Source organism: Agelaius tricolor, unplaced genomic scaffold, assembly GCF_023055355.1.
Source record: "Agelaius tricolor isolate 1412-34295 unplaced genomic scaffold, bAgeTri1.0.p SCAF_4, whole genome shotgun sequence".
Taxonomy (NCBI): Eukaryota; Metazoa; Chordata; class Aves; order Passeriformes; family Icteridae; genus Agelaius; species Agelaius tricolor.
Genome location: NW_027269264.1, coordinates 2,822,001 through 2,844,965, shown reverse-complemented (window position 1 = coordinate 2,844,965; position 22,965 = coordinate 2,822,001). Strand labels below are relative to the sequence as shown.

Below are 22,965 nucleotides of genomic sequence, written 5' to 3'. Positions count from 1 at the left end.
GCTTTAAAGAATTTGTACAAGCATTAAATAACTCACAGGCAAAAGGAAAGTGCTGTGATCTTGCAGGGAAGAATGTAGCTTCCTAAGTATTTTGGTGATAGGCTCTTTGGATCTATCAGTTAAGGGAGAGATTAGTGTCTTTATCGCTTGCAGCTCTACAGATGTGCCTGATCTCTTGTGGAAACTCTTTCATAAGCTGCTTAGTAGTTTCTTTGTGTGACTCTCTAGCACTTTATGGCGCTGCATGCATTTCTGCAAATCCTCAAAGAACAGCACTGCTACAAACTCAGTTTTCCTGGTCTGCTTTTGTGAGAGTGCTGGATCTGTGAGTGTTTGAACAGCCAAAGAGGGTGAAATTCTTCATTAATGGTCAGAACTTTGAGAACTTGGCTCTGAGGGCTGGAAACAGTTGGTTTTGGGATTTCAGATGGATTGGACTCTGACAGCTGCAGACAATATACTCTTTTCTTTGCCCAGCATGGTTCTGCTGGAATTGTAAGGCATCATCTCTTATCTCCTAAGAGCATTTGTGAGAGTAACTACTGACTTTTGAATAGCAAGACTATACCTTTTCAAAGACAGATTTGCTAGATAATAAGCAGCATAAGATCATATTCTTCAGTAGCAGCTAACTGCTTAACTGACATAGCTATCCAAAGTTCCTTTTCAGACTGTATGGCTATGATAAATATCAGTGAATCATCTGTGTAATTGAAACACCATATGAACATCCTGGACCACAAAAGGTTCGTAATTTTGTCAGTATTCCAAAATTCAATTTCTGGTATTGGCAATGCTTTCTTCTGTGTAGTAGGATATACAAAGCAGGAAATCCTTGTTCCTCTTTCTCACCAGATGTAATGCCCCTTTACCTTGCAACAAGTGAATGAAAAGGATTGGAGCTTTTTAAAAGGAATAATCTCTTAAACAGTTGCAACTGGCGCTGATTTGCTCTAAGTAGTGCTAAAGCTGTTTTCCCTTCCCGAAACTGGGAGAGATCCTAACTGGTTGCTTGTTTCAGTGTATATGTGCATGAAAAAGAGGCAGTAAAAGTACTCCTCTGTTGGGAAAAAATGGAATAACAGTCTTACAACACTGCCTAGCCAACTGCATTTATTCCCAGTGAAGCGACTACACTTGTACCTTGGTCACATGCCAAGACTAATGATTTGTTTTAAAGATGCTGAAAGTTATATTAATAAAACTACAAATTATAGTGTAGTATAGTAATCCATGAGCACAAGCTTTCCTATGACAATATTGTTTACTGGAGAACTAAACATTCTAACATTGATTCTTAGTTGTTTGCATAGATTTTTGAACCAAGTCTAGCCAATCAGTGTTTCTGCTTACTTCTCAGTTGCAGACAACCAAATACTTACTTGTCATGCTAAGCTGACGTTTGACAAATATTGTCAATTTGGGATGGGGGGGGGTTCTTCTATTCCTAGTTTTTATTTTTTTACATCCTCCTAGAACTAGGAGTAGAAATGTTGGTTGGCATAATTTTTGAGTGAAAAAAATAAGAGACTGTGGTATTTGGCCATACATTCTTTCAAATCCCTGTCAAGAGATTGTGCTAAATGTAACAGCTGTTCTTGGTGGGCCCAAGAGTCATGACTAGAAAAGAGTTTGTGAGTGTAGTTCAGGCCATTACAGTGGAGGTGAAGGACTTGAGAGGGTCTGGAAATAAGGATGATACTTCAGTGGTGAAAGATCAGTTCTTCACTATGTATGATAAGCAGTTTAGGTGTGCAGCTTATCTATTTTAAATTGCAGACCTTCCCAGAGGTCATCCTAAGATGTATGTTTGTTTCACTTATGAAAGCCAGCAGCTAGAAACCGGAATGGGGTATTAGTTAAAATAAACAGAGATCAGAATCACCTGGTTTTGGTATGCTTTTCTTGTTGCTGTGAACAGAAATGTAGTTGATGTGGATCAAAAATGAGGCTACCACAGAGGAAAAAGCTTAATTTTAAATCAGTCAGTAAATAAGTGTGTCTCTGTTACTCCCTACCGGTTTACTGCAGGGGCCTATCTGATCATCTTTAGCCATTAAACATCCTAATTCACTCTTTATAGCTGAATACATGTTTTGGTAGGTTTGCAAATGACTACAGGTTTAGTGAAGTTTGAGTAGGACATATAGAAGAAAACAAAATATGTTTTAATTTGCATAGACTGTGTAAAAAGTAAATAAAATTTCTTCTAACAGTTGTGATAGGCTCATCCTTAAAATGTCTTGAGGGGTTTGGATACATTTGTAATTTTGAGGTCATTGCCCCATTTTTCCATTTATTGGCAGCTAAATTTTGTTCATTCAGCTTCATATGCTTTAAAATGAGGCTCTAATTAAACTGTTTCAGTAAGCTGCAAACATTTCCTGTTATCCAGCTCTGATTTTTCCTACCGTTGTCACCCGTGTCCATGTATTCTGAGGTTTTTCCAGACAACAAGGCTGCTTTTTGGCTCCTTCATTTCCTTTCCATGTGTCATTGATTAACAGTGACACCCACAGAAGTAGCTAGAGTACTCTAGGCAGACCACTTAAAACCTTGGGCTTTAAAGAGTAACATGGGGGAAGTAAAGAGGAACCAGGGGAAAGGAGAGGGAGAGGGAGAAGGAGAGGAGTCTGAATAGTTTCTGGAGATTAGAGTCCTGGATGGAAAGTAACAGAAGTGCAAATGAAAAGTTTTCCTGTTTATTTTAGTAATTTATAGTGTGGAGTCAAAACCAAGAGATAGATTTAAACTTTAGTGGTAGAACATTTGTGGTCTGGTTTCCAACTGTAGTAGCAAGTCATTGTGGCCAACTAACATCCAGAAAGTTAAAAATACTAGTGCAATATTTTTGCATGTGGTAAAGGAAAGCACAGTCATTTAAAAATTAATCTTACTGTCTGTGATATTTCAATGTGGAGGACATTGGTTGTAAGTTTCTGTATGTTCATTAAAGGTCTGACTTTTTTCTTTCCCTCCTGCATTTTCTGCAGCTATTTCTACAAATGCAGCCTAAGTGTGAGCATTATTCTGGTAAATCAGAATAGAGGGGTTGTAAATCCACTTTTTACAGATTTAGTAAATTACACAGATCAGAAGTGTACCACCCCCTTTCTTATCCATACTGTCTTTTGAACACAATTTCAAGTTGCACAAATTGTAAAGGTCAGTTTTGTTCCAGTGAGAAGAAGACAATGAAGCATGACTGTTCATCTGTCTGGTAAACAATTCCTGAAAAAACAGCTGTCGAAAAAGAAGATGAGACAGCACAGTAGTCCTGGCAGACTTCTCATTGCGACTGATTCTGGTTTTGATAAAAATAGATAATTACAGTAGGTGATACTGGATCACAGAGCTTTTCAGAAAGACTAATTGCTAGGTTTGTGATTTGAAATATCAAAGAAACTATATTTAAAATAAAAAGCCCCAAATACTTCTTGATTTTTTCTCTGGTTTCATTGAGAATTTTTCCATGTCTATAATGTGGTCTCATTTTCTCTAACTGAATTGTCTTGTTTGATGCAAGAGGGCAAACTTCAGTTAAGAAGTAGTGAAGAAAAAATAGTTGAAAAAACCATTCTGGTTTTTTTTTTTTAGATTGTGAAGAGTGATCTACATTTTTCAAATGGTGAAGTTTATTAAAATTTTCATCAATGTTAGTGTTCCTCATCCAGAAATTTGTGACTTTTATATGTCCCTAATGGCTTATAGGTATTTAGCTGAATGACAATTAGTAAGGGAGCTGTATTGGTCTCTTTGTGTTCTTTTTGACAAATCAGTCAATAGTAATAAAAAAAAAAAAGAAAAAAAGTGAGTTCAATTTCAAAACCTCTTAGCAACCATATAAAACATAACTACTGTATTGATTTTCAAAACTTCTTAGCAACCACATAAAAAATAGCAACTCTATTGATTTCTCTGATAATTGCCCTGGAAGAATGGGTGGAGCTTAGTGGTACAAACGTAATGAAATACATTTATCAATAGTTGGTATGTTGGATAGGCTGCATAAGAAGCCGACAGTAAGACACTGTCAATAGGAGGTCTAGTTGTAAACTTTCACAGCCTCTTTTACAGATTCATGGTAGTGCAGAAACTGTGAAAATAGGAGAGAAAATAAATATTACAGAATACCTGTTGCAAGAGGTAGACATTTGGAAGGAAAAGCAAGACAATGTCCTCTTCATTAATCTTGCAAGTTCCTTAAAAGGATGTGAAGCACAGTCAGCTCTACATATGTTGTAGATTTTATGTAAGAGACTTTGTGAGAAATATTTTCAGAGCCTGCTGGGATATAGTCAGGATTATGGCAATTTCCCATAAGAACATGTGTTTACCAGCTACAGCTTCCTTCTGAAACACTATTAAAGAATTGCTTTCATGAAGCGTTGCATTTTTTTCTGTTTGAACAGGCAGAACAAACAGGATAGCTTGGTCATAATGAGCAGCATAATGAAATTATAAGTACAGTCTAATTGCAGCTTGTTTATATCATGATTATGCAAACAATTATTTTGATAGGTATTTCTGTTTCTGCATATGCTAAAAAGCCTTTAAACAGCATTATCTCTTTTTTGTTCTTATCTCTGCTAAATACTTCAATATATAAAAAGGATATGAGAATGAAAAAGCATTGAAACCCTGCCAAGCTGAAAAAATGCAAAATTAGTCCTCATTTCTGCCTTGGATTTAGTTCTCAGTGTTGTGTATCTTACATTACTCGTGTTACGATATCCTGTGTTTGAAATATAAATTTTCTATTACTGAGTTTCACACACATTTACAAACTAGCAAAATAATAGGAAATAAATGCTTAAAGGAAGCATTTAGTCATTGTTAGTGTAAAAGGCACCAATACTGTTCCCTACATAACCTCAGAGACCTGCTTGAAAGAATCCCTTGGGTACAGCCCTGGAAAGAAGAGTTGGAAGGCACTTGTTGATCATAGAATCATAGAAAGGTCTGAGTTGGGAGGGACCTTAAGGAATATGGGCCGTGGTGGGATACACCCCAGAATAATGAGGGAACTGGGAAAAGAACTTGCCAAATCACTCTCAATCATTTAACAGCAGTCCTGTTTTAGTGGAGAAGTTCCAGCTGACTGGAAATTAGCAAATATAGTGCCCATTTGCAAGATAATCCAGAGAACTATAGCCCTGTCAGCCTGTCATGGGTGAGAGTGGGAGCTTCAGACGAAGTTTATTAGAGAAGCTGTCCCATTGGAACATGAGGTGCAGAAAGGACCTTCTAGGTTTCTAAACTCCTCATTAGAGGGGCCTGAGTGCAGCTGAATCCAATCTTAGCCCCAGTCTTTTGTCAACAGTTTAAATAATTTTGTCTCACAGAATAAAAGGTGGTGCATCAGATGTATATGTATAAAATGTATTATTTTGATGACAAATAATCAGACAAAATATCTTAGTCAGAATCACTTAGTACGCAGTATAAAATCTAAAACTACTAGTAGCATATAGTGTAAGATAGGATACTACACTATATCAAAGGAATTACATTAAAATTAGCAAAAAGAAACAATTATTAAGTAGAGATTGATGTTACTCACTATACCAATGCTTGTGGGCAGATCTCTTTCAGCCTCGAGGAGTATCTTTGAAGGGGCATTCCCACTTTAGAGGAGGAAACTTCATACATACTGCAAGAAGGAATATGTTGGAAGAACCTAACCACATGAGAGTGGACTGGACTTTTATAGTATCAAGTGATTGATTGCCAGTCACACGTCTCCAGTTGTCTCAGTAATCAGGATGTTAATTTGGGTTTAGTGAACCAGACTGGTTTTAGCATAATTCAACACCAAAAGCAGCACATGATTCCCCCTCTCAATCCACTACTGAGAGCCTTGCAAAAAGGATATTGTCCAGTGGCTGAACCACATTCCAGGGCAGAGCATCGTGCTACACATCCTAACTTTGGTCCTGGGTAAGGTCATGGAAGAGATCATCCTGAGTGCTCTTGCATGGCACATGCAGGACAAGCAGGGAATCAAGCCCAGCCAGCATGGAGTTAAGAAAGGAAGCTACTGCTTGGCCAACCTGATTCACCTTCTAAGACAAAGTTGAAGGGAAAGATGTGGATGTCGTCTATCTAGACTTCAGTAAAGCATTCTCCATCTCCCACCGTATCCTCCTAGAAAAGCTGGCTTGGATGGGTGTATTCTTCAATGACTAAAAAAGTCTGGCTGGGCCCAGAGAGCTGTGGTGAATGGAGCAAATCCAGTTGTCACTTTGTCCCTAGCAGTGTTCCCCAGGGCTCAGTTTTAGGGCCAGTCCTGTTTAACATCTTTATTGATGACCTGGATGTGGGGATTGAGGGTATTCTCAGTGAATTTGCAGATGGCACCAAGTTGTGTGGGTGTGTTGATCTGCTGGAGTCTTGGAAAGCTCTGCAGGGAGACCTGAACAGGCTCGGTCAGTGGGCTGAGGATACTGCAGGATGTTCAGCTGCAACCCCAATGCCAGATTCTGCATTGGGGTTGCAATAATCCCCTGTAGAACCACAGACTTGTGCAGAAGAGTCTTGAAAGCTGCTCAGCAGAAGGGGACCTTGGGTGCTGTTTGATCAGTCAGGCTCATCTCCTGTACTCAGTGGTGGTGAGGCCACACCTGGAGTTCATTTCTGGGCCCCTCACTTTAAAAAGGACATGGAGGTGCTGGAGCACATCCAGTGACAGGCAGTGAGGATCTTGGAAGGTGAAAAGAAAACATGTCTTATGAGGAACTCCTGAGGGAGATGGGTTTGTTCAGTCTTGAGGAGAGAGGGAAACCTCATGGGTCTCTACAACTCCCTGGAGGTTGTGGTGAGATGGGCCTGGTCCGTTCCCATGTGTCCAGTGACAGGACCAGAGGAAATGGTCTTAAACTGAGACAAAGGAGATTTAGCTTAGATATTAGAAATTTCTTTCCTTATTAGCAGGGTCAGGCATTGGGATAAGTTGCCCGGGGATGTGGTGCAGTCGTCATCCCTGGAGGTGTTTAGGAGGGATCTGGATTAGGCACTGGATCACGTGGTTTAGTGGTTTAGGAATTACTGTAGTGGTGCTGGGTTGATGGTTGTACTTGAAGATCTTAAAGGTCTCTTCCACCTTGATGGTTTTCTGCCCCCCAGTGATGGGGAGGGACAGCTTTCACTACCTGAGATTCTTCCCATACAACTAGGCCTTGAGCATTCCAGGGATGGGGCATCCACCACTTCTTTTCTCAACCCGTTCTAGTGCTTCACCACCCTCACATTAAAGAATTTCTTCCTAATATCTAATCTAAACCTACCCTCTTTCAGTTTGAAATCATTGCTCTTCTCCTGTCACTAACTTAATAATAGTTCCTCTCCATCATTCTTGTAGACTCCCTTCAGGAACTAGAAGGCCACAATAAGGTAATCCCTAAGCCTTCTCTCTTCCAGGATGAGATAGAGTGAAGAAGAGTGAGGCTCTTCTCCATGAAGACTTCTGCAGTGCACGCTGACAGATTAAGAGGCCATTGGCACCAAGTGAAGCACATGAAATTCCATCTAAACACAAGGAAATGCTTTTTCACTGTGAGGCTGGTCACACACTGGACCAGGTTGCCCAAGGAAATTTTGGAGTGTCCATTCTTAGAGATATTCAGAAACCAGATTGGTTGCAGTCCTGGATTTAAACCTGACCTTGTGTGAGCAGAGGGGGTTGAACTAAATGAACTCAGGCAAACCCTTTCAGCCTATTTCATGCTGCTGTTTTGGGTGATAATGTTAATCTATTGCTGGCTATTTTTGAGGATATATAAAGCTATTAAAAATGTCTTTGCTAATTTTAAAATTTTTTTCTTTGAGAAAATTAATTTTCTCTTTTATAAAAATTGATTTTTGTTGATGGAAAATAATTTTTAATTGAGTTTTTGCTGTTACAGTTTTTTCTTGTAAATGCAATGTGTCCTTTTTGATATTACAGGAACATTTCATTTGAGAACTAAATTATGTTTCATGGAGATGATGCTGGTCTTTTTTGTGGGAAGTGGCCATTTCATACATGAATGATAAAAATTTCACACTTTAAGTAGATTGCTTTATTTGCAACTATTTCTTATGCCTCTGGGTGACAGGTTTTTGAATTTACAAGTAGTTAATTTCAAATGGACATTATTATTTTTCTTGTAATAAAGATTTGAGAATTGTTATTTTCTGTGCTAAGCAGAAATACTTTGTTATTTTAGAGTCATGCTGTCACAAAAATGTTTAATGGGAAGACTGAACAAATCCAATTTGAGAACAAATAGTAACTGAAGATAGCATGACAATAAATACATATTCACAGGGCAGTGTAAAGGAAGAAGCAGAAGTTCATTACTATTTAAAGACCATTTTTAAACAAATGAAGAGAGCAGCCCTCAAGTCCAAGTAGGGTCAGTGGCTGGCAGGAAGTAGTACTCCACATCTTAGGTAAGTATCATGAAAGCAGCAGTAGAAATAAGTAGAACTACAGGCTATTTTCCATTATTGACTAGTTTAATGGCCGTTAACAAAAAAATGGCTAAGAATGAATAGTGCATTGTTTCATTTAATCTCTCCTCACAGGTAGAGCCTCTTTTTTAATATGGAAAATTACTAAAAAAGAAATTACATTAACAGTTAAAGTTACTCTGTGGTCCCTGTGTGCAAATATAACAGCATGTCACAGTGAAGAGGAGAGCGTGCTGCTGCAGCACACTCAGCAGAAGCTGTACCTCTCTGTGTGGCACCTGAATAAAGCAATGCTTTTCCTACTGGCATCAGCTGACAACTGGAAAGTGGCAAAGCCAGACCCGATTCCACTTCCAGTGCAAAAGTTAAGACATTAGAAATTGAAGTAAATCCCACCACCTGCTTTTCTTACAGTTTGGGACTACATCCGAGGCAGCAGCTGTGTTGCATTCCAAACACAGGGTGTCCAGTGTGGCCACTGTCCCACTGGAGATCATTACCAACAGTGGTACTGTAGAAACAAGTTATGATAATGGAGTAGCATTTATTCTTGCTCTGTCTTCTACTGAGGTTTTTGCCCTGTCTTTCCCTGCTTTTACACATATATGTACATACATTATTTACAAAGGGTTTGATCTGGATTTGATCTGCATGTCAGTAAATCCTAAAGCATATAGAAGGAGTTAGCTGGTCTGAAATAACTGAAACAGTTGCCATGTAAGCAAGATTGCAATGAGATAAGCATATTAATTTTGCATGACTGTATATTTCATATTAAGAACAAAGAACCATGTAGTACTTCAAAGGGAATAAAACCATAAATTAATCAACTACAGCCAATTAAATATTCTTGAACAGATCAGTTGACCTCTTATTTGTTTTGATCCTGTCATCAAAGTTAAGCTGACAATGTATTAGCTTTTTTACAGTGCTTGAATCATATGCTGTGGTAGTTTGGAAATAAAAGCTATTAATTTTCAACTCCTAAGGTTTCTCTTTCAAGGCTAAGTGAAATAAACAACTTTATTTTTCTAAGCCTCACTCCAAAATGCTGAAGTGCATATTTCTGGCTGAATGCTTAGAGTCCCCATTTCTTTATGCTTGAATATTGAAGGAATATAAAACTATTGAGTGGGAAGAATGGTTTTTTAATTAGACACCTGAGGTGGTTTGCAGTGAACAGATGCCTTTCTAGATGGGTTACAGTAAAAACAACTCTTCAGTTTGTCAGATCACTCAGTAGCCTGAATATGAGTTTCTTCTTGCTATGTTGCTGCATTATTTCGGAAATGAAGGAGTAGAATCACTCTCTTTTAATACTAATGTAATGGTTGTTGATGAGACAGCTAAATGGACCAGAATTAAAAAAGCCAGGAGATGCTTCCAGCAGACAGATAGACACTGCTTGTGCTAAGGTGGGTAGTGTCTTAGACACACAGATATCAATGGCAAAGCTTGCTTGTATGTTACTGCAGCTCAGATGTCATCCTTAGGGTAATACTTGCAGGAAGTTATCTGAAGTATTATTCAGTGTGCTAAAAAACACCCAAAAGCATGAGGAACTCTATCTTAATAAGCATGCTTTATCTTCACTCTGTGTATGCTGACACACACCTTGCAGATGTCAGTCTTTGTAGAAGTTAAATCTGTTTGATGTTAAAGTGCCTGGAGTTGTGATGAATTTTCCATTCATTTGGTGGAAGTAGAAGAGTAGGTGATCCATATATTATTACCTACTTCCATGACTTCTTCAAAATCATAGAATCATAGGGATTTTGAAAGGTCATCTAGTCTAAATCCCTTGCAATAAGCAGGGACATCTTCAACCAGATCTATATTTGCTACCAGATCTATATTTTCAACCAGATCTGTAGTTGCTGAGAGCCCAGTCCAACCTGACCTTGAATGTTGGCAGGAGTAGTTGGCAGATGACAAGTTGTCAACTTGCTCCAGTGTTTCACCACCCACATTGCAAAAAAATTATTCCCTATTCTAGTTTAACCAACTGTTACGTTTTGTTCAATATCTATAGTCCCTACTAAAAATCTGTACCCACCTTTCTTGTAAGCCCCCTCTGAAGTATTGAAAAGCTGCAGTAAGGTCTCCTTGGACCTTCTCTTCTTCAGACTGAACACCCCTGACTCTCTCAGCCTTTCCTTGTAAGAAAGTTTTCCCCTCCCTCTAGTTATTTTCGTGGCCCTCCTGTAGACCCTCTCCAATGGGTCCTTTCCTGTCCTGAGGATCCTAGAACTGGTCACACTATTTGAGCTGAAATCTCATGAGAGCAAAGTAGAGGGGCAGAATCTCCTCCCTTGACCTGGTGGTCACTCTGCTTTTGGTTTGGACATGTTTGGCTTTCTGGGCTGGCAGAAATTGTGCAAACTGTGCATCTCTCTTAAGGCTCCATGGGATTGAATAATAGAATCATAGAAGTGTAGAAAATCTCAAGTCAGTAGATAAGCATGAGAATCATCAAAATCCAGCTCCAGGCCTTGCACAGGACTGCTCCAAGAATTGCAGCCTGTAGCTGAGAGCACTGTCCTGTGACCATGTTCACAGGGGTCTTAGGATGAGGGAAGAGACGAGGATCTGACTCCATTTCAGAAGGCTTTATTTGTTATTTTATGATATATATTATATTAAAACTATACTAAAAGAAGAAAGGATTTCATCAGAAGGCTAGCTAAGAATAGAAAAAGAAAGAATGATAACGAAGGCTTGTGGCTCAGACTCTCTGTCTGAGCCATCTCACTGTGATTGGCCATTAATTAGAAACAACCACATGAGACCAATCACAGATCCACCTGTTGCATTCCACAGCAGCAGATAACCACTGTTTACATTTTGTTCCTGAGGCCTCTTAGGAACAAAATGTAAACAATTTTTCCTCCTTTTTCTCAGGAGGAAAAATCCTAAGGAAAGGATTTTTCATAAAAGATGTCTGTGACACTGTCCAAACAATTCTTGAGCTCTGTCAGGCTTGGTGCTGTGACCATTTCTCTGGGGAGCCTGTTCAGTGCCTAACCACCCTCTGGGTGAAAAACCTTTTCCTGATATTGAACCTAAACCTCCCCTGGAGGAGTTTCATGCCATTCTCTCGAGTCCTGTCACTGGTCACCTCAGAGTGATCAGTGCCTGCCCCTGCTTCCCCTCACAGGGAAACTGCAGAACTGGAATGAAGTCTTCCCTCAGTCTCCTCTTCTCCAGCCTGAACAAGACGAAGTGACCTCAGCTGCACCTCCTATGGCTTCCTCTCAAGGCCCTTGACCATCTTTATACCTCTCCTTTGAATGTTTTCTAATAGCTTTAGATCCTTCTTATATTGTGGTGCCCAAAAGTGCACACAGGCCTCAAGGTGAGGTTGCCCCAGTGCTGAGCAGGGTGGGACAGACCTGCCCTTTATATGCAACCAATATGGAAGAGCACGTGTTCTCAAGGTCTGGGTATATATGTCCAGGAGAAGTTCAGCTACATTTGGCCAGGAATAAATACATTTGTTCTTATCTCAAACCAGTCCTCTGTTGTAACAGTTCTGTTCCTAATGAAGCCTCTGCTGGCTTCATTAGGAACAGAACTGGGCTTAGTGTTTGGGACTGTTCAGGGCTGTAGGTGGATAGTTTCTGTATGTCTGGAATACAGAATTTTTCTGAAGTAAAATTTTGCAAACAGCATCTTTTGGTATTGGGAAATTTGCTGACTTCTCTCTTCCTGTTCTATCTGTGTAGCTTGTGTGCTGATAGTACTTGAATGGTGATTAAAAGCAGTGCTTTTATTTTTACTTGCCTTAGAGGTATCATACTATTATGAATTTCTGTTGTGAACTTTTAAACTCAGAACTATTCCTGAATAAATGTGATAAGGGATTAGGTAATCTTAGTTGCAGAATACATTCCTTCACTGAAATAAATCACATAATTTTTCAGCTTCGCTGTTACTTCTTTTTTTTTTTCCAATAAATTGTTATTTAAAATTCATCTTAACTCTTTAATATCTCCTACCACTCCTATTGAGCCTTCCTTAAACATATTTTTATGTTTAAGATCTGACTTGATAGGTAATTTCAATGACAAGTTGTAGAAAAAATGTTACCTTGTATAATCAGAAAAAATACTTTGGGAAATCTAGGGGGTAACAAAAATGGTTGCAAATGCAGTTCAGAGTACATTATATTATCACAAACCCTTATATGACTTTAAAATACCGACATAGTCTAACCATTTATCATGTTGCCATTTTATTTGAATGCATGAAGTTAAAGTAGTATGCTTGCAAAGGAAATCAATCTCCATTTGAGCTTTATTGTCACTCTTTATATTTCTAAAATCACTGCTTAAAAAATTATTGATTGTATCCATGTAATTTCCCCTTTAGAGATGATGGAGATAATAGAAATATGAGTTGGAAGCTGGGGTCTTCTAAGAGTGCATGTATGTATAGTGTTAAATTTAAACAATTACTCATACCTGAATGATCATGGTAGTTCCCTTCCAACTAAACTATTCTTTTCTATTCTAATGAAACTGTATGCATTCTGTGTGTTTGATGTTTTCATGTGTTTGACGACTTTTGCATTTATCACCTGCAAAGGCACCGTCTGTATTTAGTGAATAAAATATTGCATGTTGTCAACATAGCTTCAAATGTGCCCTCTTTCAGGGCCCACTCCAGTGTATTTGCATTATGTTTATATTTAGCTGGATTACTCTTGCACCACAAAGCTCTGTTAATGGACAAGGACACCAGCTATAGGAAAAGCCAGACAAATGTAGAGTGACCATGCGATCCCTGTCTCAAAGAACATGTAATCTTTAATAGGAGACAACACACAGCCAGGTACCAGGGAGCATAAGAAATGATGGGATGGCTAGAGAGGTGGTAGTGTAGCCCAGAGCAGCTAAGCTTTCTTGCCTTCATTCAGCAGTCCAGTTCTCACATCCCCCAGCTGTGGCAGTGCTCATGGACTTACTGTACTGCTTTCTGCACATTGTGTATTAAATAGAGGTGGAAGGCCAAATTAATTTTTTGGTAGAACTTGCATGTTACAGTAGAATATGAGGATGGAGGAACTGAATTCAGTTTTAGGCATTTCCTAGTGCTGACGTCCCTTCCTCAACAGTAGATTTTAATTGTGTGCTGGGCTTTTCATTGTATGCTGAATAGATGTAACATAATGTAATGTTACACTGTTGTGTTTGTTTGAAAGTGAAAAAATTTGGAGTTATGATCTTGGTATTTCTTAATGGTAGGGAACAAAAGTCAGACACTTACCATAGTTCAAGCATTAGTTGAAACGCATACTGTGTGCTTAAATTAAAGATGTAGTGTCTTTCATTTCAGCCCACAGATTTTGTTCATCTTGAGCTACTATAGCCCCTGATGCTTAGGAAATGACCATATGTTTATTTTGTTATCTTAGACCTATAATTGAAAAATGTAACCGTATCCCCTAATTAAAAAGCAACTGTCATGGCATTCTGGCATTTAAAGCCTAAATCTTTAATATTAACTGTGCTAAAGGAAACTTAAAAGTATTTTACATCTGATACACTTTGTATTTGCTTGAAAGTTTAAGTAAATCCCCAAATATTTTGTTAAAGTAGTTCTGACTTGTGGAAAATAAAATCCCATGTGGCATTTAGCAGGATTTCTTTGAGTTACAACTGAAATAAAGATTTAATTGACAGCAGATCTTTTATTGTTATGTGGTTTTGGTTTTTATGTATCCATAAATAATTAAAATTTTGTATTTTCAATTACATGTTTTATTTTGGCTCAGTAAACGACATTTTCCCTGTGCTCCCTCTTGGATTTAGCCTTTCACATGCTGCACTGAGACTTTTTGTCTGAAAGGATCAGTTTGCTCTCAAAGCTACTGGATTCACTATAGGCTTGTGGCAAAGGCGTCTCTACAAATCAGTTGTGCTGTTTTGTTCCACAGTTTTGCATTGAGCAGTCAGAACAAGAGCCTGAACCTGATGTTTGCACATATCCTGCCTCCTATGTCAGTCTCCTCATTCACTCAGTTAATTGCCTGACAGCAGATGCTCACCTGTAGGGCCTTGTTCTTGCCCACAAGCACTAGCATGGGTTATGTGATGGGGCTGATCTGACTCTTAAAGCATTCCTGCCATTCCTGCATTGAGCCTACTTCATCCTCAAAAGGCATACCAGGCCCTAGGGATTGCTGGTGGTGTGACTGTTTGTTTGAGACTGTGTGGAGAGAAAAATCCCAGGCTTGATCCACCTTAGAAACTATATCTGTGAACAACTGTAAACATTACATCTTGGCAATATGTACCATCAGCCCAGAGTGGGTTTTTAGTGTTTGTAGGAGTTGATGGATTCATTCGCTGCATCTAATACTTCATTGCTACTACTATTAGTAATATTAGTATTATTCTAGAATTGCCCCCTTTTGTCCCCTTTTTTCCTAATTCATCTGATTGTACTGAATGTTAGCAACAGGATTTGTGAGGTGTCTAGTTTTAGCTGGGAAGAAAAACAGCAGAGGAAATCTGTTTTATAAAAACAGTGTTTGAAAAGGAGAAGGATGAGTTTGGTTCCAAATACTAGTAATATCTGTTGCAATGCAACATATGCAATATGTTATTGTACTGATAATCCTAGTATTTCCCCATTTCTTTGTAGTAGTTTTTAGCTTGTTTTCTCCTGGTGAACTGGATCACAAAGTTGTAACAAGATGCTTTTTTCCCCAAGTACATATGGGTGATGTTTATGTGGTTTTCTTCTTTTAACTGTGAATTCTGTGAGCCAATCGAATTACATTAACCTGTATAAAACATACATGCGTGTGCATATAACACTCTGCAAGTCAAATTGCCAGAAAGGAAATGCCCTTTTTGGGGTTAAAATTTTGTGGAATATTAAATTACTAGCTTCCAAAATACAGCTAGGAACATTTATAGGTTAAATGTCAGACATTTCTGCTGACAAGCTAGAGACAGTCATCTGTATTGCTTTGATGTTGGTACTGGAAGCACATTATTCTTCTCATGTCAGCCACTGCTAGCAGCTGTAATTTTGGTTGCAATTATTTCTACCTTGAATTTGACCAGTTGTGCTTATGATCCTCCTGTGAATCTTATTCAGATTCTTTCTGCTTCTTGTGTTGTGCTGGATTCAGCCATCACAAAGCTCTCAGAATAGTCACAGTTCTGAGTACCATCCTTACCATATGGTTTGGATTATGCACAGTGGTGTTTTACTGTGTTAAATTGTATCCAAAAAGTCACCTTTTGCATAAAACTCCAAGTATAGCCATGAGAAATCTTATTTAGTCATAATAATTGAATTGACATGCTGTTCAATTTTACTTTGTTAGGAAAAAAATGAAAATCTTGTAGCAAAGTGAATTCATTAATCTCTTGCCCTTTCTTTTCATATAACTGAATACTATTTTCAGAAAGCATTCCATAGAGAAAATGTCTTTGTTTTGGTTATTAACTTCCTCTTCAGCCTTTGCGTGTTTCATAGTCTTTAAGTTTTGAAGACAGAAGATAACATTTTGGGGAAGTAATGATGCGGGATTGTGGACTGACTTCATGGGTTCTGTACATCACTAGGTGGAATGAAGTCCTTTTGTCAGCTGTGCATGGATACAGCGCATTTCTTTGCTTCAATGGTTTCTTCCAATTTGGAATGAAAAAATAAGTTTGAAAGGTTGGGACCTTTCTGCTCTAAATCTTGAGATATGTGGTAACCAGGAATAATAGTTATATTACTAAGGCTGTGGAGTTTTTTTTTACTGGAGTTTTTAATTAATCATTTTTAAAGTGACTACTTAATTTTACTTTTAAAAAACTATTTCAACATTTTATTTTAAAAAAATTGTAATTTAATTTTAACGTAATGACTTCAGTCTTAATAGAAAATAAAAACTCTGGATCACTTCTTGATTCTTCCTTACGTGACATGTTTAAAGTAGCTTTATTTATCTCTTCTGTTGACTTTTAAATATAGTGAGTGGGCAGATTTTAATCCATTTAATTCCAGTGAAAAACAGAAATTCATTCGAGCTTTGGTTTGATTTCAGACTACTTTGATGTTATATGGCCCATATATTTTTCAACCCTCAAACTTATATTTTAATGCTCATTCCTTCTTCATACATTTATCAACTTATGTAGTAACACAGTCCTTTCACTTGTCTAGGACAGTACGTACAGAATCATGCAAATATTCTGAGTTGGAAGGGGACCAAAAAAAGATCATAGAACCCAGATTTCTACACAGAAAGCCCCAAGAGTCACACCATGTGTCTGAGCACATTGTCCAAATAAACCTTGAACTCTGTCAGGCTTGGTGCTGTGACCACTTCCCTGGGAAGCCTGTTCCAGTGCCCAGCCACCCCCTGGTAGCTGGCATATAGAGCTAAAATTTGTCAAATGCATTTGGCATAGACAGTCAGCCTTTGTCTTGCTTCAAAAATTAATAATCATTTGGTTTGAGCTGGTGTCAGTAGTCACAGTGATAAAGACGCTGCTCCAGCATGGACTTTCTGTGGGATCACAGCCTCCTTTGGGCTTCCAACTGCTCTGACGTGGGGACTTCCACAGGCTCCTCCGTGGGCTGCAGGCACACAGCTGCCCTGCCATGGCTTTCGTCGCAGGCTACAGGGGAATTCCAGCTCTGGCACCCGGACCACCTTGTCCCACTCCTTCACTGACCTTAGTGTCTTCAGGGCCGTTGCTCTCATATTCTTACTCCCCTCTCCTGGCTGCTGTTGCACAGTGACTTTTTCCCTCTCCTAAAACTGTTATCCCAGAGGTGCCACCACAGAGGCTCAGGTCTGATCAGCAATGGAACTGTCTTGGAGTGCTCTGTCTGGAACCGGCTCCGTCAGACACAGCAGAAACTTCTAGCATCTCTCAGAAGCCAACCCTGTAACTCTCCCACTACCAAAACTTTGCTTTGCCAATCACTGCAATATATTACCAGTGCACAATTTAGCTGAAATGTCTATGAAATACATAAATCTTTAAAAAATATACCGACACTTTGTGTTTCGGTAAAAGAAAATCTGAAGTGCAGAAATTTGTAGACTTGAATGTGTCATGCCTTTTTACAATAGCTATTTCCTTTCATTGTCAGGCTTTTGCCTGATTTTAGTGGGTCCCTCTGAGCATAAACTTAGCATTTGCAAAATAAAAAGCTTCTGATCAGTTTCACAATAGAGATACTTCCGGTTTTACTTTCTGTAGCCTTTTCCCACTGCTTCACTCAAGTCTAACAGTCACCGTGAGAGAAAATTGTAGGTAGTTGAGGTTGTTCTTACATGCTGCTCTTCTCCACAGTGTCACCACACAGTTGCTTGGAGAGTAGAAGTGAGAAAAACCTTGAGTTGAGATCAAGACAGTTTGGTAGGGAAGGGCAAAAGGTGTGCATGCAAGCAGAGCAACAAAAGGAATTCATTCACCATTTTATGTGAGCAGGCCAGCCATCTCCAGGAGAGCAGGGCCCTATCATGCATATTGCTGACCTGGAAGACACAAAATCACTCCAAACACCCTCCTTTGTCTTTCCTCCAGCTTTCTATGCAGATCATGATGTCATCTGCTGTGGAATATCTCATTGAGTTGGTTGGGATCATCTGTCCTGGCTGTCCCAACTCCTTTAGCATCCGCAGCCTGCTCACAGGTGGGGAGGGATAAGGAGCAGAAGTGTCTTTAGCTCTATGTAAGCCCTGCTCAGCAGTAATGAAAGCATCCCGGAATTATCAACTCTGTTTCCAGCACAAGTCCCATTCCCAGCCCCATACTATCTGCTGTGAAGAAAATTAACTCCACCCCAGCCAAAACTGGAACGTACACTTAATGAGAAAATGATACTGATAGAGCTTCAGTGAGAAATAAAAATTTGCTTTTCTGTCTGTTTTAGGGTATTACTGGAGTTTTGCCTACTGGTTCTCTTTCTAATAGCTTCTCAAGAACAGGTGTATTAAGGTCAGCTTTGTGCTTGGATAGTGTGTTATTAGGGAGATAAATTACTGAGGTTTTGTCTGACATTTACAGTAAAGCTTTTTTTTTCAGACCCCATATCCTAGGAAATTTTTAAATGCATGTGGAAGTTTCACACAGTGATTTTATTTAGGCCTACAGAGCTGATTTCATTATTCATAATCATATTTCTTGGTAGTTGTCATAGGAATAAATTGGGTTTGTGTCTTTTTTTTTTCCTTAGGGTGTTTCCTTTGCTATGTACAAGTACTGGAGGATTTAATTTTCTCCTATAGTAATACTTAATCCTTATGTGGTGACTCACATTATTGAAAAATGCATTGTGCTTTTGTTTTTCTGCTTCCTTTAAAATACCTTCCTTTTCTACTTTTCTGTGGCACTTGTCTGTAGTGATAATACACACCTTCATTGTAGTTAGGATTGACAATGAGGGGTTTATTGTCTTTGGTCTTCTGACTGTTGACGCTTCAATTTATTCAGATCTAATACTGACTTTTCCAGACAAATTTCTTGCTTTGCAAGAGAATTTGCTCTTCTTTTCCTCTTGCTGTAAGAAAATGGTTAATGCCCCTGATAATTAGTGCACATGATATAATTCTGGTATTGAATTTGTTGATGTGCACTCAGAGCCTGAGGGGTGGTAAACCATTAATCTGTAAAGCACTGGCTGCATTGTGTGTTAGTCTGCTTGTAAGCAGAGATAAGGTGTGATAGGACTTTGCTGTCTGTGCACAGCAGGAATCTCAGTTTTTTTCTGCCATCTTGGGAAGAGGAAAACTACAGTAACAGGAGTTGCTGTGAGTAAATCTTATTCTCATGAGAAGGCACATCATTAACACAGCTATGGTTGCAAGGTCATGAGGGTGTTCAACAGCTTAGGTCTTTATACCTGTATTGAACTTCTGGAGGGACTGAGTGATGCTAAACCAAGTATTTTTTACTTCTACTTCAAGTAGCACTTAGCTGTTCTCCCAGAAAATTGGAATGTCTGCTTTACAATATGCAGAGTAGAGGCAAATTGTATTTATATTCTAAGATTAAGTTAGTACTTTATTAGTACTTTACTATTCAAGTTAAATGTTTCAGTATTGTAGCAACTATATGAAAACTCTTCTGTGTGATTTTGGCTCTCTAAAGACAACACATTTCTCTTTTCTTAATTAGGTACTTACTAATGTGCTGACTCACCCAAAATGTCCATAAGAGAATAATGGAAGCTCCTGAATACCTTGATTTGGATGAAATCGATTTTAGCGATGATATATCGGTAAGTACACGTCTTATTTTATTTGTTCAAGTTGAGACAACCTTAGATATCTCAGTCCTGATATAAAAGGCAATACTCTTGTCATAAGCCACACTTCTTTTTATTTCTTTTAAGGGAATGTTTAGATAGGTTGAATCTAGAATAAAAATCAGATGTTTTGTAAAGGAAATCTCTCTAAAAAGCTTGGAATGAAAACTTGATTCCTCTCCTTCAGGCAGTAAAAATTACTAGTAGACAAAATTAATAAATTAGTTTAATTTCTGGGTTACTTCTCTCCTGTTTTGTCCTGAATGAGCTATATATGCTGTAGTGCTAGCCTTAGACACCAACATTTTAAGTTTACTTTTTTTAATTAAATGTATTTCAGTTGTAGAAAACCTGTTTCTCTCACCTTTGCCTTTTTCATGAGGAGCCATTTCCCAGGACAGCTTGATTTTTATCCTTGATTTTATCCTTAGGTGTGATGTGGTAGTGTACAGTAACAGATAGAAAGACTTCTAGGGATTCATAGGCAGCAGTGATCCTTAGTGTCACAAATAAATCAGCCTAATTACAAGCAAAAATACTTTCTCATTTTTAGTGTTTTTATAGGAGGCACTGGTACTGTGTATTTCTCTATTACTCATAACACTACTCCTACTGCCAGTGTTTCTGCTTTTTGTGCAATGGAGTTGGTTCATATGTTCAATGTTTGATAAAAAATAGACTTGAATACATAAATTAAATCTCCTGTAAGAGAATTTATTAATTCAATTTTCAGATTAAAGTATGCCACCATCTCCTCCCATGTTTCATAGTTTTATAGTTTTTTTTCCACAAAGGTCCTGGTTTTCCCGTTAGCATTTGGGACTCCTGATTCATTTTAAAACATTCCAGATGCTTTATTCACTGACAAATTCCTTTTGAAGAGAATTTTTTTTTCTACCTATTGTACTGTTGAATTTTTATTAAAGCAGAATATGGCAAATGCCCAAAATATTACAAGACAATAAGCCAATCTTGAGTGAATACCTTATTATGGGCAACTTTCTTTATATTACTGTTATATGCCAGATTATGTCCTGGTATCTGTTTCTATACTCAGTTTAGTAAAACTGTAAAACATAATAGATGTAACCTTTCCATGTCCCTCCCATTGTGGCTGTTGCTGCATACTGGTGGGTTAGGTTACTCACTGCTGAACAGCTCAGGCTGCCTGCTTTCATAGGCTGTTCTTTCAGGGGATGCTGAACATTAAATAAAAAATCATCACAAGTAATTGAGGTAGCAGGTTTACTCCCTGCTTTAACAACTAAGAGGACAAAGGATTTGTTGCCAGAACCCAGATCAACAAGACAATTCATGGTTACTCTAGTGCTCTGCTCATATCTCATCATACACAGTTTAGAAATACCTGACCTTCGCCTTTTATCATTAGCCTGCTCCAGTAAGAGCGGCTGCACAGCATCTGTATTAGCAAATTATATTATTCATGTTAGCCCTCTGGTTCTAATCCAGTGCAGAAAAGTGACTAATAATAATGGCAGCAAGAAGGCTGTTAAAATGATGGACAAACAAATGTACCTCATTTAGAAAGCCACTGTTTGTAGTCCAGACCCTTCTCATCCATTTCAGCAAAATTGACCAAAATGTAATAATCAAAAAAAAGATAGACAGAAAGACAGGAATTTGATTTAAAAGGCAAATATATAAGGAAGTAAGGGAAAGGGGGTGGGGAAAGTGTGTTTGGGTTCTTACTTTATTTTTGTTTGTTTTGTTTGGTTTTGGTTGGTTGGTTTTTTGTTTGGTTTTTTGGGGGGTTTTTTGTTGGTTTGTTGGTTTGTTTTTATGTTACATTTGTACATGAGAAAAGGAAACCACATTTCTCCAATATCATGGAATCCTAGAAGGTTTTGCTTGGAAGAGAGATTGGAAGGTCATTGAGTTCCAGTCTCCCTGTCATAGGTAGGGATACCTTCCACTAGATCAGGTTGTTCCAAGGCTCATTGTGATGGGTTGACATTGATTGGTCATCAGGTACCCACCAAGCCACTCCCTACTCCATCAAGAAACTTGTGGTTTAGGGAGAGGGACACCACTCAGCAATTAGTGTAATTGCAAAAAAAGACTCTTCTTGGTGATATTAATTTATTGCCAATCAAAAAGCACAGGATGATGAGAAGCAAGGACAAATCTAAAAGCACCTTTTCCCCTCTCCTCCCTCTCCGCAGTCTCAACTTCACTCCTGAGTGCTTTGCTTTACCACCTGGATAAGCACAGGGGGATGGGGGATGATGGGGTTTGCATTCAGGTACTAGTTTGAAGGCAAACCAGTGGGACATCCCAAGTCAGAAGTACAATTTAATAGGAAAATTAAAGTAAATGCAATATTACAGAAACACTGACACTGACAGAGTCTGAATGTGACCTGACACCCTGTGCATCAGGGTGTTGGTAGTATCTGATTACATGGTAGCTGCAGTCCTCTTGAAGTGATAGATATAGTTCTGTGAAGCAGTGATCCTGTAGAAGGGCTTGATCTTCCTCCAAAGATCCAGTGGTGGTTGTGGAGCTCTTGTCCTCTGGGAATTCAGTGGATAAAGCTGCCTGTTATGTTCCAAACTTCTGATCATATCCAGGTAGGAATCCTTGGATCCTCCTGCTGGGTGGAGCATCTCACAATGGATGATGTAATTTTATCAGTCTTGCAGTGAGACTCAATGGCCCATTAGCAGAAGATATCTCCACGAGTTATCAGGGATGAGTCATGAAGTAGATAAGGAGCACTGCCCTACCTGGTTTTAACAGCTTATGAAGATGGTGATAGAATATATACTTCTGGGTGCATCTTACATTGTAACCTAAGACAGGTTATCACAGAATGTCTCTGCTGTTCCCTCCTCGTCCTCTTCATGCTTGCACCAGCGTGGGGTCCTACCCATGGAAGGCAGTCCTCTGTGAACTTCTCCAGTGTGAATTCTTCCCAAGGACCAGCATTCTTCATGGACTGCACCAGCATGCATCCTTTCCATGAGACAGAATCCTTCAGGAGCAGACTGCTCCAGCATGGGTCTCACAAAGGGTCACAGTTCCTGCTAGAAAACCTGCTACAATGTGGTCTCCTCTGCACAAGTATTAGTTCCTGCCAGGACCCTGTTCCAGCACTGTCTTTCTGCAAGCTGCAGGTTTCTTCAGGGCACTCCACACACTCCAGTGTGAGGTCCTCTGTGGGCTGAAGGCTGGATGTCTGTGATATGGGCTCCATTATGGTATTCTCCTGTGACTGCA

General features: G+C 38.8%; 1 protein-coding gene across 5 annotated transcripts in view; it reads left to right on the top strand.

The window, feature by feature from the left end:
• Positions 1-22,965, top strand: part of SNCAIP (synuclein alpha interacting protein) — an 88,264-nt gene that overhangs the window by 16,384 nt on the left and 48,915 nt on the right. For all 5 annotated transcript variants that reach the window (XM_071424379.1, XM_071424380.1, XM_071424383.1 and 2 more), the window contains one exon: positions 19,596-19,698. In XM_071424379.1, coding sequence (XP_071280480.1) covers positions 19,642-19,698 — 57 coding nt within the window. In that variant the 5' untranslated portion in view covers positions 19,596-19,641. The remainder of the gene's footprint in view (positions 1-19,595; positions 19,699-22,965) is intronic.